The 12,452-nt window shown below is 39.5% G+C and overlaps 3 protein-coding genes across 12 annotated transcripts; 2 read left to right on the forward strand and 1 right to left on the reverse strand.

Moving 5' to 3' along the window:
* The first annotated feature begins 92 nt into the window (after positions 1–92).
* LOC110841880 (E3 ubiquitin-protein ligase rnf146) lies at positions 93–3,153 on the forward strand. Of its 5 annotated transcripts, none has more exons than XM_035857985.1 (4): positions 93–389; positions 545–878; positions 1,007–2,183; positions 2,800–3,153. In XM_035857985.1, exons 2-4 carry the CDS (start codon positions 557–559, stop codon positions 2,858–2,860), a joined length of 1,560 nt encoding a protein of 519 aa, XP_035713878.1. In that variant the 5' UTR covers positions 93–389; positions 545–556; the 3' UTR covers positions 2,861–3,153. The 5 variants fall into 5 exon arrangements, with proteins under 5 accessions (XP_035713878.1, XP_035713884.1, XP_035713887.1 ...); XM_035857991.1 differs by having other exon boundaries at positions 94–389; positions 475–878; positions 1,007–2,232; positions 2,785–3,153; XM_035857994.1 differs by having other exon boundaries at positions 94–389; positions 475–878; positions 1,007–2,232.
* A 120-nt stretch (positions 3,154–3,273) lies between these two features.
* On the forward strand, positions 3,274–6,519 carry LOC110845256. Of its 2 annotated transcripts, XM_035857980.1 has the most exons (11): positions 3,274–3,381; positions 3,470–3,698; positions 4,132–4,244; positions 4,342–4,573; positions 4,673–5,021; positions 5,098–5,207; positions 5,277–5,506; positions 5,598–5,739; positions 5,829–6,013; positions 6,112–6,147; positions 6,242–6,516. In XM_035857980.1, exons 1-11 carry the CDS (start codon positions 3,379–3,381, stop codon positions 6,356–6,358), a joined length of 1,746 nt encoding a protein of 581 aa, XP_035713873.1. In that variant the 5' UTR covers positions 3,274–3,378; the 3' UTR covers positions 6,359–6,516. The 2 variants fall into 2 exon arrangements, with proteins under 2 accessions (XP_035713873.1, XP_021947339.2); XM_022091647.2 differs by having other exon boundaries at positions 6,112–6,519.
* A 13-nt stretch (positions 6,520–6,532) lies between these two features.
* Positions 6,533–12,073, reverse strand: LOC110842213 (cytochrome b5 domain-containing protein 1). 5 transcript variants are annotated; one of them, XR_004836644.1, is made up of 10 exons: positions 11,913–12,073; positions 11,539–11,827; positions 11,257–11,456; positions 11,066–11,187; positions 9,209–10,929; positions 8,895–9,057; positions 7,696–8,783; positions 7,524–7,609; positions 7,398–7,437; positions 6,533–6,813 (listed from the first exon to the last, which is right to left on the reverse strand). XR_004836644.1 is itself a non-coding variant. In XM_035858015.1 (10 exons), exons 7-10 carry the CDS (start codon positions 7,855–7,857, stop codon positions 6,655–6,657), a joined length of 447 nt encoding a protein of 148 aa, XP_035713908.1. In that variant the 5' UTR covers positions 7,858–8,783; positions 8,895–9,057; positions 9,209–9,449; positions 10,911–10,929; positions 11,066–11,456; positions 11,539–11,827; positions 11,913–12,073; the 3' UTR covers positions 6,533–6,654. The 5 variants fall into 5 exon arrangements, 3 of the variants coding, with proteins under 3 accessions (XP_035713908.1, XP_035713913.1, XP_035713900.1); XR_004836646.1 differs by having other exon boundaries at positions 7,696–8,035; positions 8,686–8,783; positions 11,066–11,456; XM_035858015.1 differs by having other exon boundaries at positions 9,209–9,449; positions 10,911–10,929; positions 11,066–11,456.
* Positions 12,074–12,452: the final 379 nt, after the last annotated feature.

Below are 12,452 nucleotides of genomic sequence, written 5' to 3' on the forward strand. Positions count from 1 at the left end.
ATATTGATTCATGAAAAATCAAGTTCCATCTTGCTGAACCAAGGCATCATGAAGTTGCACTTGCACATAATGTTGGCACACTATATGCTTCTCTCACTATGCTCATTCGCAGCCGCATAGCATAGCACAACAACACTAACCAGCCAGCAGCCCATCAAAACAAATATCAGTAGTGCTACAACTATTTAATTCTACTATTTAATTTTACTGCTAAAAATACAATTCGAAACCGTCAGAAAATCCAGCTCACTTACTTTAAACTAGTGTTACCAGAAAATTTTGACCAGAAACGCTTTAAACACGACGCACTATTATAAACTTTACACAAATAGTGTGCAGAAAGTTTTGTGAAGTGTTCCTGTGACGATTGTCGACTCAACAAAAACCAGGTAACTTACAGACATAACCTTTGCTTGTTCTACGACGACTTTTGGGTGAGGAAGAGACTGGAAATGTTTTATATATTTGTTTTAGGACTACCTGGACGAATTACCTCTGTGTATTATAAATCTACAATTTAGCTCTGTGTGATTTGGCTATTCAGTGCTAGTGGAAAATGTCGTCATCCGGGACGACGACGACCCAAGAGCCTACTGCTGAAGGGGGCGAAGCAGATAATATGGGCGAAATTGCCTCTTTGGAATTGGAATGTCCCATCTGCCTCCAAGCCTGTATTCATCCAGTCGAACTTCCCTGTCATCACATCTTTTGTTTCCTGTGCATCAAAGGAGTTGCAATGCAGGGTCAAAGTCGTTGCGCCATTTGTCGAGCCCCCATCCCACACAGTGTTCTCACGCATCCACGACTCAAGGATGTCAGCCAGCTGTACAAGCACACAAAGGCGGATCACGAATGGTTCTATGAAGCAAGGGGTGGAGGTACGATAGATGGATTTATTTATAGCTTAAAATTCAATTTACGTTAAAACGATTGCTCATATACATATTTTGTATATGCCGTTTACTTTTAGAGAACACTTTTGCTGACTCTTTTGTATTTTTTTCAGGATGGTGGCAATACGACGAGCGAAGCATGCAAGAACTGGATCGAGCGTATGAAACTGGGTCATCATCATGTCAACTTCTCATTGCTGGACATGTTTATGAAATTGATTTTTCACAAATGTTACAATACCGTTCCAACAATCGTAACTTGTCCCGTCGAATTAAGAGAGATGTTGCCCAGTCAGAAAAGCGTGGAGTTGCTGGAATTAGAGTGGGAACAGGAAGTAGTGGAGGTGGACCAGAAAGTGGGGGAGGTGGTGATGCAAACGCAAATAATAGGAGAGTAGTAGGACGAAGAGGAGGAGGAACTGCTGCTTCGGGAACGGCGCATGGAAATTCTAGTCAAGGTCATAGTCAAACCTCTGCTGCTCCTGTCAATGGAGGAGATAATGGTGGGTCGCCTTCCTCTGATGCAGGAGAAGACGACGGTGACGAAGGTGTAGATTCGGACGACCCAGACTATTTGGGGGAAGAGGAAGATGACGAAATGGATTTGGGTGAGGAAGATGAAGAAGACTTGGAAGAAAGTGAGCCCTCAGAGGAGGAGGAGGAGGTCGAATTACGTGATGGTGCCAGAGCACCCACAAGACGTTCAGATCGTTCCACATCCAGTAATAATCAAACCCCTCCACCGAGCAGTGGTGGGAGCGGTAGAACTTCATCCTCGGCTGCAGTCACGAGTGGGAGTGTTCGAAGCAACGGTTCCAGTTCTAGCCCACAGCAGAATGGTGGAGGAGGTAGAAGCTCTACTGGTCGCGGAAGAAGAAGCCAAGGTCGTCTTTTAAGCGGTGGAAACAATCCTACCAGCACCCACAACAATAACGCTACGACAGCCAATGGGTTGACAGCCTCTGCTGCTGCTTCGTCCGCTGTTCGTAGTGGGACAAGCAGTTCTGCTTCAACCAGCCCATCTCCCTTGGGGGATGCAGGAGGAATAAAAACGCTTGGAACGGGGAACAACATTCGACTTAGCCCGGCACCAAATACAGAAGGAACGAGCAATCCGACCTCACCCACCTCAGCACCCTCCTTACCATCTGTCAGTCCCACGACGTCGGGCTCCTCAATCACAACCACATCCGGAATTACTTGCCTCGTTATTGGTCCTGGTGTCAGAATCACTTTAGATCGAGAAGGGCAACAACGAAATGGTGGCGACTACGAGAATGAAGAAATTTTGTAATTCTTCTAACTTAGGAAATTAACAGACCTAAATTATTACCTATAGGTAATAATTCCTCACTAAGATTTCCCATTTTTGGGACCTTGTTTAATTATAATTAAACAAGGTCCCAAAAATGGGAAATCTTAGTGAGGCAGTGCAATCACAACTAGTAACTAAAATTTTTACATCACCGCTCTCGGTAGAATTTTTTCCTGGAAATATTAATCATTTAGAATACTTACAATTAGTCCCCTTCAAATGGTCTGACCCAATAATTAAATAACATCATAATTAATTGTTGGGTATTCAAAATTATATACATTGGCCACTTTTCTAAATAAATACGTAGTTCACAAATGTTTAGCATTATATTTTATCTCACAATATATGTCAGTTAATATTGTCATATTGTTATATTGTCAGTTAATTTGGCCCACTTCTAGTTCACTTGAATTCTCAATGTATTCAATAAAATTAAGAATGCATGGCTATGTAAAGCTCAGTTAACAGTGGATCCAGTAAAAATGGTTCCGAGAGTAAAAATGATGCAAAAATTCTGCAATCTAATTTTAGTTAGTTGTGATTGCACTGCCTTACTAAGATTTTCCATTTTTGTTTCTAATAACCAAGTGTTAGTGATCATACGAAAAAATCAAGCAGTGATCCACCACTATTTTTTAAATGTGAATGAATTCCTTCTTTCTTTGGTTTATTTATTTACACGTATTTCGACCAGCGACAGACGAATATTAGTGTATTGATTTTGATTGTTACATAACGCCTTATTTTATTTATTTAAGCAAGTTAAATTCTCTCAATACCTCATCAATTATTATATAGAGTTACAATTTAATCAACTCTATTATTGTTTTTTTTGTCAAGCGCATCGACTTAATACGATAACGAATATATACCTCTAATGAATGTTAATTAACGTTTTCACATAAATTTTCACGGCACAATAAACGAGTAATATGAATTCAACATAGCTTCTTGATGAAGAATACGTCTTCCTTGTTGTCACGGATTTTTTTCCTTCTTGTGTAGAAGAATCATGGTCGAACGAGTCGAAATTCGAATATTTATTTTTAAATCAGCAGTAAATATAGATAAAGTTAGTACTATTTTCTAAATTCTCAGTCATCGTATCTATTATTTTAACTATTTACAAGCAGAACTCGGTCACAACTCATCGACCAATACGTCGCAATGGTAAGTTCGCTCACTATATAACAACTTGGCTATTACAATTGTAAATAAATGATTTCTGCAAACATTCCTCGTTCCTGCACATGGCCAGAGTGACAAGGCAGCCAAGAGTGGTGAGCAAGGATGCGCCGTGAATTTTGACCAGCCCCCAAAAGACGTCAAATATGGTTCTTTGGGCAAAGGAGCACAGGACACCACGCGTGGAACCCTTGCTCCAGGTAGCGGAAATAAACGGCCATCACTCGCCTTCCCCAAGAATCCACCCCCGAAAGGGATACAGTTTCCCTTTATGGAGCCCAGTGAAGAGGCGGAGCGGATTGGTGAGCCAAAGATAAGATAAGGGCATGATCCAAATGAAAGTGAATATCGCAAAAATATTGCGCTGGCAGCGAGTCAATCTCCCGACCCTTCATAGTTATCGAACGTTAAAGGTCATGACGAAAATAAGAAACTTCTACGGTAAAACCCGTCACAGTTTGGGAAAAAATCTTCCATCTATTGACACGGATGGAGTGTTTGGCCTAGTGGACAATTATAATGATATCTAGCTACATCTAACATACATATATTTATAAGTTGTCAAAATTTCAATACATGTACAATGCATTTTTTCCAGGCCGTAAACCAACTGACACTTTTGTTTGGATCATGCCCTTACTTCACATAAATTATTTCATGCAATTAAGTACGTCGCAAATTATTTATCAAAATCATTGCTTCATTTGTCTGTTTTTTTCTCATTTGTCCGTGCAGTCCACACTGAAAGTCATCTCCATGAAGGGGCTGGGAACGTCATGGGCAAGATCCGTGTGGGTCACCAGAAACTCATCTTTCCTGGCTGGCTCATCGAGTTGGACGAGGCGAAGGTATTATATATTAAATATTTCTCCCAATGATTCATTCATTCATTTGCAATCTGACTAAATATTTCTAACCGAATGGACTAACCTAATTCATTTACAGTTGAACACTATAATTAAAATCAAAACCACATTGGCCACTGGGAAGAAAATCTGTGACATTATGAACGAACTTGCCACACCGGTTCGCGAGTTGGGCGTCACTATTCCGAAGCAGGAAATAATCGAAGTGTTGCGAAGGATCCCACTGGACGAAGAGAAAGGATGGTCCTTTCCGCATTTTATGTTAGCCATGGGCAGCCCAAAGCTGGCCAGAGAGAAGGGCGCTTTGCAAGGTAAGGTTATGTATTAAACCCAATATTACTAACGCACAAAGAGGCAAGTTTACAAACAAATAAAAAATCAAGTTATATTTTTCACTCTTTTCCTCCTAGACCCAATTCCGTTTAAATCGGATGACTGTAACAATTCTGCTCAGGCGCAGGGGGACAGTCGTACCAGCAATTATAAGAACAGTGGCGGCAAACAAAAGACCAAAGAACAGCGAACACAAGCGTTGGAACGACTCCATCAACCCTACAAATATGACAAAGTAGACACGTGGCCACTTTCGGACGAGCAAGCCAGAGCTTTGGAAGAACTCCGAGCTCAGGAGGAAGTGGAACGGTCCAGAAGTCTCCGTCCGAAGAAGGAGTCGGAAGAGATTGACCTCACGGGATATTCTCTTCGAGAGAAGGTCTTCTTTTCCGGCCTGCTCATCTTTGAGATGTATCATACCATCCGGTGAGGGAAGAAATGTGTTCAGTTCTTGTCACCCAAGATCACATGAAGTATTAAAAAATGTATGTTCTGTTTGCAGGGCCGTGGAAGATCTTTACTTCCAAAGCGACAATATTCCGGTGCCAAAAGAGAAAACTATCCTGGACCAGGCGCGAAGGGGGTTTGGCATCGAATCGGCTGGAACGAGGAGTAAGTCATGGTTGAACAATCTCATCGCGACATATGTTCCAAATAACTTTGATATTGATGTATACATAGAGCTTGGATTTGCGGAGTGGGACCGTCCTCTGCCCCCACTTCCTTCTGCCTCCCCGTACAAGGGAAATTTGCCATTTGTCGCCACAAGGTGGAAGATCACGCGTCCCAACGAGGAAGAAAGGACACGGAGAAGAACGCTCACAACTCTGCAACCTCTTCATCTCATGGTCAATCCACCACCCAAGATGAAGGGCAAAATCAAGGTGACGGAAAATCAAGGGAGAATCAAGGTATACATACGCGTACATTGCAGCACTTACATAAACCCGTCGAGAATTTTAACTTAGCCCGTGCCATATCTTGTTAAATTTTTATCTATAGCGAGCCATTGACTATCTGGCTTCGATCGGAAACTGCCTAGCAAAACTTCCGTTTGCCCATTGCATTGTTCATCTGAGCGACACTTTTCTTCAAAAACTGGAAGAGATAAACGTGCATAATCTTCAAGGGGATCCAATTCCAGGCATGCATTTGTCCACAATTTGAAATGCATTTTATTCCAAATTCGTTCATTTTATTCGTGGCAATTATTATTTTTACATTGGCACACAGAAGTCAAGCCGAACAACGATCTAGCCAAATTGCAACGAGAAGTCAAAGAGCTCTTATATCTGTACGGATTACCACGGAAAATCGACAAGATGAAGCATCTAATTGACTACAATTCTGCCGTGTGTCTCAGGAAAATTTGTGATCACATTAAAAAACAGCACTGGGAGTTTATCTCAGAGAAAAAGGTCCATACAGCTTTTTAGTTAATCTGTACATACATATTGCATGTGCATATCAGCGTCGTCCAAACCAATAATAATAACGCAATAACATGTCTGAACAGGTCGAATTTCGAAACAAGGCATGGGAGCTGATGCATGTAAGAACACGAAAATTGATTACATATTTAAGGTCGATAATTGCTCAGTTAGAAATATGTGTTAGAATTTACAATACGGGTTTTGCAAATTCAGGTGGAACGAATTCCATGCGGCCCTCTTCGTGAAAACTTTGTGTACACGTTCAACACGTACCTGCCCTACAAGTCTCATCTCCCAGTGGTCAGTGATACTACTCCGAATCCACTCTGATAAGCCCTGCTCAAGAGACCAAATTCTCCGTGAACTTCCATTACTTTATCATTACTCACTGCCCCAATATCCAAATTATTGTTAGTATCATGTAACTTATCATACAAATCACCAACTTAATTAGTAAAAGCAGATCGTGCTATTAATAACAAAATGACGTTAACAATTTCTCGATTTACTTATTATATATTTATTACGAAAGATTTGCTGAATCTTTCGTAAAATGCGACGTTCTGACTTAAGAAATGATTGCAACCGTTTGTACAAAAATTTTGCGAAAAAAACGGAGGAATTGTTTAGTAGTTCCTGCACAGCCCTGTTACAGCTTTCCGTTGGAGAGGATTGAGCGTGGGTGGAATGTCATTTTCAAAGCCGTCGCGAAACACAAGGATGATCACAGGCTCCTTCCCAATCCCATCAAATTCCACGGTTTCATCTCCTCCCACGAGTCCATTCTACAAAATAATACGTCATCCCATAAAAGTTACACGAACGATCTAATTGTTGGCCACTCAGCTGTTCTCCGTGTCTTGGGCGATATTGGAAAGTCGTATACGGCAATTCTGGTGCTTTCTTTAAAAAAACTGGGATTGGTGCCTCGTATCTTATATTAATGCTGATTAGTTGAAAATTTGCAGTCGGAAAAATTTGAAATTTGGCATGAACATGCGTGAATATATTCTTAATCATAATATAACATCAATTCCCGTTTGGATCGCTATGAATTTTTTAGGAAAAAACAAAAACCAAACGGAATAGGGGTGACATTTGATTTTTCCTGAAAAATTCATAGCGATCCAAACGGGAATTGATGTTATATTATGATTAAGAATATATTCACGCATGTTCATGCCAAATTTCAAATTTTTCCGACTGCAAATTTTCAACTAATCAGCATTAATATAAGATACGAGGCACCAATCCCAGTTTTTTTTAAGAAAGCACCAGAATTGCCGTATACGACTTTCCAATATCGCCCAAGACACGGAACACCTATGTGGCCACTGCTTGTATAGAAAATACTTGGACTCATCAGTACCTCCACCACCGTTCTATTCAGATCCAAGTTCTTTCCGTACCTGCACAATAACAGTATCAAACGAGTCATAAATGAAACTGTGACACTTGGACAAAATCAAAATTTATGTCAACTTTCGTTTCATACATGTCCTGCCACAGGTAGTATTCTGGGTGGCTCTCAAATGGGGCGTACGCCTCGTGAATGTCAGCCACCTTGAATTTCTTGGTGATCTAAATAATCAGGGGGAGTATTTTACATTGAAATTGAAATTAGTCAAAGGTTGGTCCTGAGTTATATGAGCATCTGCAGGACTCACCGTGAGCCTTGTTTGCTGGTACGTGATAGTGTTGATAATTCGGATGGCGAAGGGTTCAAAAGTGACAACCTTCTTTTCGACCTTCTTTTTCTCCACTCCCGTCACTGAGTTGTTCCTCTCTTTGGCTCTCTCCTTCTTCAGCTCCTTTTTTGACCTCGCCATGATTGTAGTGCTTTAACCCGACTTTGGTCTGTGACCAGAAAAAATTACAACCAACGAGAAAGTTGCGTGATTCCTCGACTTGATTCATTCTCAAGGGACCCGTTACCAAGGTACTTCAAGTCTGTTTGAGGTCGGTTCAGCCAGGGAGCAGCCAACAAGCCGTCCGTCTGAGGAGAGACTATGCGCCATCAGGATGAATCAATTCGTTTCCTTTTAGGGTCCGGCCGTAATGTGGTCAACGAATTAATTCGTTGACCACGTTACGGCCGAATTCGAACAGCGGGCCGCCGAACTTTGAGGCCCAGTTTTCCAGGCTAATCAGGAAAATTTGGTTAAATTAGTAGAATTAAGAATTAATTTTTAGCCCGAACCAGGGCTTATGTAATTGTCATGTCCGTCTGTCTTTCGATAACTCTCGAACGAGTTGAGCGATTGACTTGAAATTTTCATCATATGCATATTGGACAAAGTTAGGAAACGAGTTCGAAGATGGGCGACATCGGTCCAGTGGTTGACCGGTGGGGGTCATCGGTTGTTATTTCCATATGAAGGCTAAAAACCACATCTGGATAGCACACGCTATGGAAGTGCAAGATGTTAAAGGATTTGATGCCAAATAATAGAAAATCTAACAAGCATTTAACTATCCACGGAGTTTGGTAATATTATGTCGGCTAATTTAAAAAGAAAAATTTAGAACTCTGTCCCTGACTCGGCCTATATGGAATCCGCACTGTAGGTTTTACTTTCGAATTTCTCAGGAATCTACGTCATCCATGAAATTTGCATGACTAATGATTTTTCTACAACCAACTCCAATAATTTGACCTTGGTGGTTTCATCTGAAGAAACTTTGCTTGGGTCCGCCAATAGTTCAATTAAGTAGCAGGGTGTTGCTGATTCAGTTCATTCGGAATCTTGAACATCTAAAACATTGTTCATGACGATTAAATGAGTGAACTATGTCATCATAGTTGATTAGAATTTCTACCAGGAAAAATGTTTAAGCACCCTGAATTTCTACCATTAAAACTTACGTCTTTTTTTTCCTGAACATTGACAAAATCTCCGTAGTATACCAGCTTCACCAAGTATTCATCCAACTCTTCACTTTTGAAAAATTGTAGCTCAATAATTCGTTTCGTCCTCGCCATACGCAAGAAGAACAGCATCACCAATATCCTTTGAAAAGTCCTTGGCCTTTAAGAACCGTACACATTATTAATAACACAAATAATAGAATGATAAGAAGGTACGAATAGAATAACTTTATGTTTGTATAGTGTGAGTTAAGTGTAGTCTTCACTTCGTACTACGAAGTTCGTAGTAACTGGGGAGTAATATTACTTACGTCGTCTTTAGAAGTAGAGTCATACTTCAACAATCCAGAATCAACAGCTTCCATTATTGTCCATGCTGATTAAATATTAGACGTTTAATTCCAAATAGATAAATCGGAGATACGCGTGAAGGAGATCATATGCAATTTATTTATTTAATTAGATGAATGAAGCTGAAGATGAACTTTGAAATTCGATCCCACTTTTGAAACCTTTGTCTCAAAGACTCCGATTTTCTGTCCAATCCAATCACTGTAATCATATCGAGGATACTTTCCAATAAGGTTGCCGCGGGTACCGGGTTGGGTACCCAATTACCCGGCTACCCGGCCATTTTTCCCAAAAATCCGGGTACCCGGATGAGGCCGGGTATCTACAATTACCCAAACTTTCCAAAACCGGGTACCCAGAGAAGCCGGGTATTTGCAATTACCCAGCCGGGTACCCGGTTGGGTAACCACTTAGTTTTATTTTCCCATTTTGGGGCATACTATGACTTATTTTTAAGTAGTTTCTTTAACTCTCTCCATACAACTCAACTCATTAATTTATCGCAACTGCTGAAATCTAATTTTTCTTTATATTACGTCAATATTATTTTTAAAAAAGTTGTTATCAGCTCCTCATACTAATGATTTGCAAAGCTGGGCAAATTTGTGCTGATCTACGGAGTTAACATCATGTAGAAATTCTATAATCTTAATACTAACTTACCAATTATTGATTGTTTTTAATCTATTCTTTAATGTTTGGTGAATTTTTTTAGCTACATCTTATGTAAAAATTAATTTTTCTCAAATTAACATCAGAGAATTGCACAAATATTACCCTAAAATTTGTAGTACATGCTACATAATAATAATAATAATAATAGCCTTTATTATCCTCATTTACTAGTACTAGGGAATGCACAAAAATGAATTTAGCATAGCACACTAGCCTATTTTCGTGAGCTTACATCCTATTTAAGCCATTACTACTACCGTCAACGACGTCAAATTATAAATTTAACTAGATGAACAAAACAAAACTAACTCGCTACCTACTGGCGCGACTATGTTGGTTGCATACCAAGACTAGTAATGTTTGTAAAATTTAGATACATATAAGATAATCCAATATTTAACCAATTGACAAATTTTAATTAATAACTTACTTAAATTATAAATTGTGTTGGAAAAATGCACAAAAAACCAACTAAATTTTGAAATACAAACCAATTTTTGATTCCCCAACCAACTGAGGAGTGAGGGACATAGGCCGCGTGGTAATTCAGATTGTAAAAAAACACATTAAAATAAAGAATTAATAAACAAATTTTGACTGGAATAGTTGACCAGCTTGATAAAGAACGATTTTCGCACATTGCCAATTAAAATTAATGTTATTACCAATTAAATTTAGTTAAAATTAATATAATATAAATAAATTTAGGAGAGCTCGTGCAAGAGCAAATCCTCCTCGGTTGGCGCGCAGACGGGGAATGAAATACATAAATGAATTATTTACTTCACTTAAGTCGCATTAACTTCTTATTAAAATTTGCATAGTTCGTGTATGTTTAGTTAAAAACCAATTAAAACGCCGGGTACCCGACCGGGTCGGGTAATTGGCCGAGTACCCAGATCGGGTACCCAAGTCGGGTAGTGTACCCGGCTCACATTAGCCGGGTAGTACCCAACCGGGTAGTGCAACTACCCGCGGCAACCTTACTTTCCAAGCATTTGTGGCCCTAAATTATGTAAAAAAAATACAATATATTAATATATATATATATCTAATCCAATAGTAATATCGCACAATCAGATTTATTAGCAAAATTAATTGAGGTGGATCAATATTACGTTAATGAATTGGGAATATTTTACCTTCATCATTGGTGGCACTTTGCGGAACAAAATCAGGTTAAACCCAAATTCATAACCATTTCAAAGCCAACATGATGTTGGCAACATCCTTCTTGTCACACGTGAGCCAAACTTCAGAGACTCTACAGTCAATTAGAGAAATTGAGAACACTGATGTATTCTTTCCTTGGAACAGCGACTTGTAGTCATACTTTTTCCACTTTTCCTGTTCCTCAAGTGGGACAACTTGAGCAAGACGGCACATTAACGAAAGCTTTGGAAGTCTCAAAAATTCAGTCGACGTTGGATATATGGAATCAGCCGAGATCAAAATATCCACTCCTTGAATCCATCAATATACACAATCACGCCCTTCTCTTCAACTAAATTGACCTCTGCTCGGTGAAATTTCCTATGAAATATACAAAATAGATTCATTATGTTCGTAATCGTATGCTTATTAGCAATGACATAAATCCCATTCATGATCATACCCGTCCTCAAATTTGACAGTTACAGGAAGTCCGTCCTTCAGACAGGCAACCGGTGCACAACCGGCAATGTTGTGCAAATGAAGATCCATTGCCTCCTTAATCTGCCTTCGAATCACCACGGAAGTCTGATCCACCACAATGATTGAAAAATTGTCTGGGCTGTGCATATTGAGCAATTTGTACGAGTACTTCCTATTGATCATCAATGGACGATCCGGATAGCACCACTCGAGGCTGCCCAAATCCTTATCAAGCAACATTTCGGCGTAATCAGTCGTCGTACTTGTTCCTAAAACAAGAAAGAAAAGAAATGGTGATATTTAACTCCACTCCAGTTACAAACTGATGAATAATTTTTTAGCATTTTGACCTACACCGAGTATTAGTTTCTTCCTTTCCCTAGCAAACCTTCTTTCAAGTTTTATGTTCCTTCAATTTTTTTTCGACAGGCTCGTAGAAAGATAACCAACGCTTCGATATCAATTTTTGTTTTACTAGAGGCAGTTTTCTTCTTCGGTGAGGAGAAAAGAACAAAATGGTGACTAACTTGAGTGGACGAAGAGTGAGGAGGCGAAGAAGATGCAGTTGGCATGTAGATTATTCCAAAAATTATCACAAGGTGGCAGATGCAGTGATGGGACGCTCTGATTGACAAGAGTTACATGAATTTATGTCAACTTCTAAATTAGAAGTTCATACAAAATCCAGCCTTATATTTGTAGCTTAATAATTTTGTGTTATTTTAACATAATTAATTGGCCATGTGCCCCTTCTCACGATGTTCCAATCGAAAAACTGACCTCAGATTCGATATCAGCGACCAAAAAACTATCAGAATCGACATTTACCCAACGCTAACGACGTCGAAATAATTAATTGAATTATTCGTAAATAACTGTAAACACGTGAGAATA

Source organism: Folsomia candida, unplaced genomic scaffold (assembly GCF_002217175.1).
Source record: "Folsomia candida strain VU population unplaced genomic scaffold, ASM221717v1 Fcan01_Sc001, whole genome shotgun sequence".
NCBI classification, from domain to species: domain Eukaryota; kingdom Metazoa; phylum Arthropoda; class Collembola; order Entomobryomorpha; family Isotomidae; genus Folsomia; species Folsomia candida.

Bases quoted from the DNA above. Each gene is read 5' to 3' on its own strand.
- LOC110841880 (XM_035857985.1), top strand. From the start codon at position 557: ATGTCGTCATCCGGGACGACGACGACCCAAGAGCCTACTGCTGAAGGG. The intron at 879-1,006 runs GTACGATAGATG...TATTTTTTTCAG, and splicing joins CTATGAAGCAAGGGGTGGAG to GATGGTGGCAATACGACGAG. The intron at 2,184-2,799 runs GTAATTCTTCTA...CTAATAACCAAG, and splicing joins TACGAGAATGAAGAAATTTT to TGTTAGTGATCATACGAAAA.
- LOC110845256 (XM_022091647.2), top strand. The intron at 4,245-4,341 runs GTATTATATATT...ATTCATTTACAG, and splicing joins TCGAGTTGGACGAGGCGAAG to TTGAACACTATAATTAAAAT. The intron at 5,208-5,276 runs GTAAGTCATGGT...ATGTATACATAG, and splicing joins CGAATCGGCTGGAACGAGGA to AGCTTGGATTTGCGGAGTGG.
- LOC110842213 (XM_035858015.1), bottom strand. From the start codon at position 7,857: ATGGCGAGGTCAAAAAAGGAGCTGAAGAAGGAGAGAGCCAAAGAGAGG. The intron at 7,438-7,523 runs GTATGAAACGAA...GTTATTGTGCAG, and splicing joins TACTACCTGTGGCAGGACAT to GTACGGAAAGAACTTGGATC. The intron at 6,814-7,397 runs GTACTGATGAGT...ATTATTTTGTAG, and splicing joins TGAATAGAACGGTGGTGGAG to AATGGACTCGTGGGAGGAGA.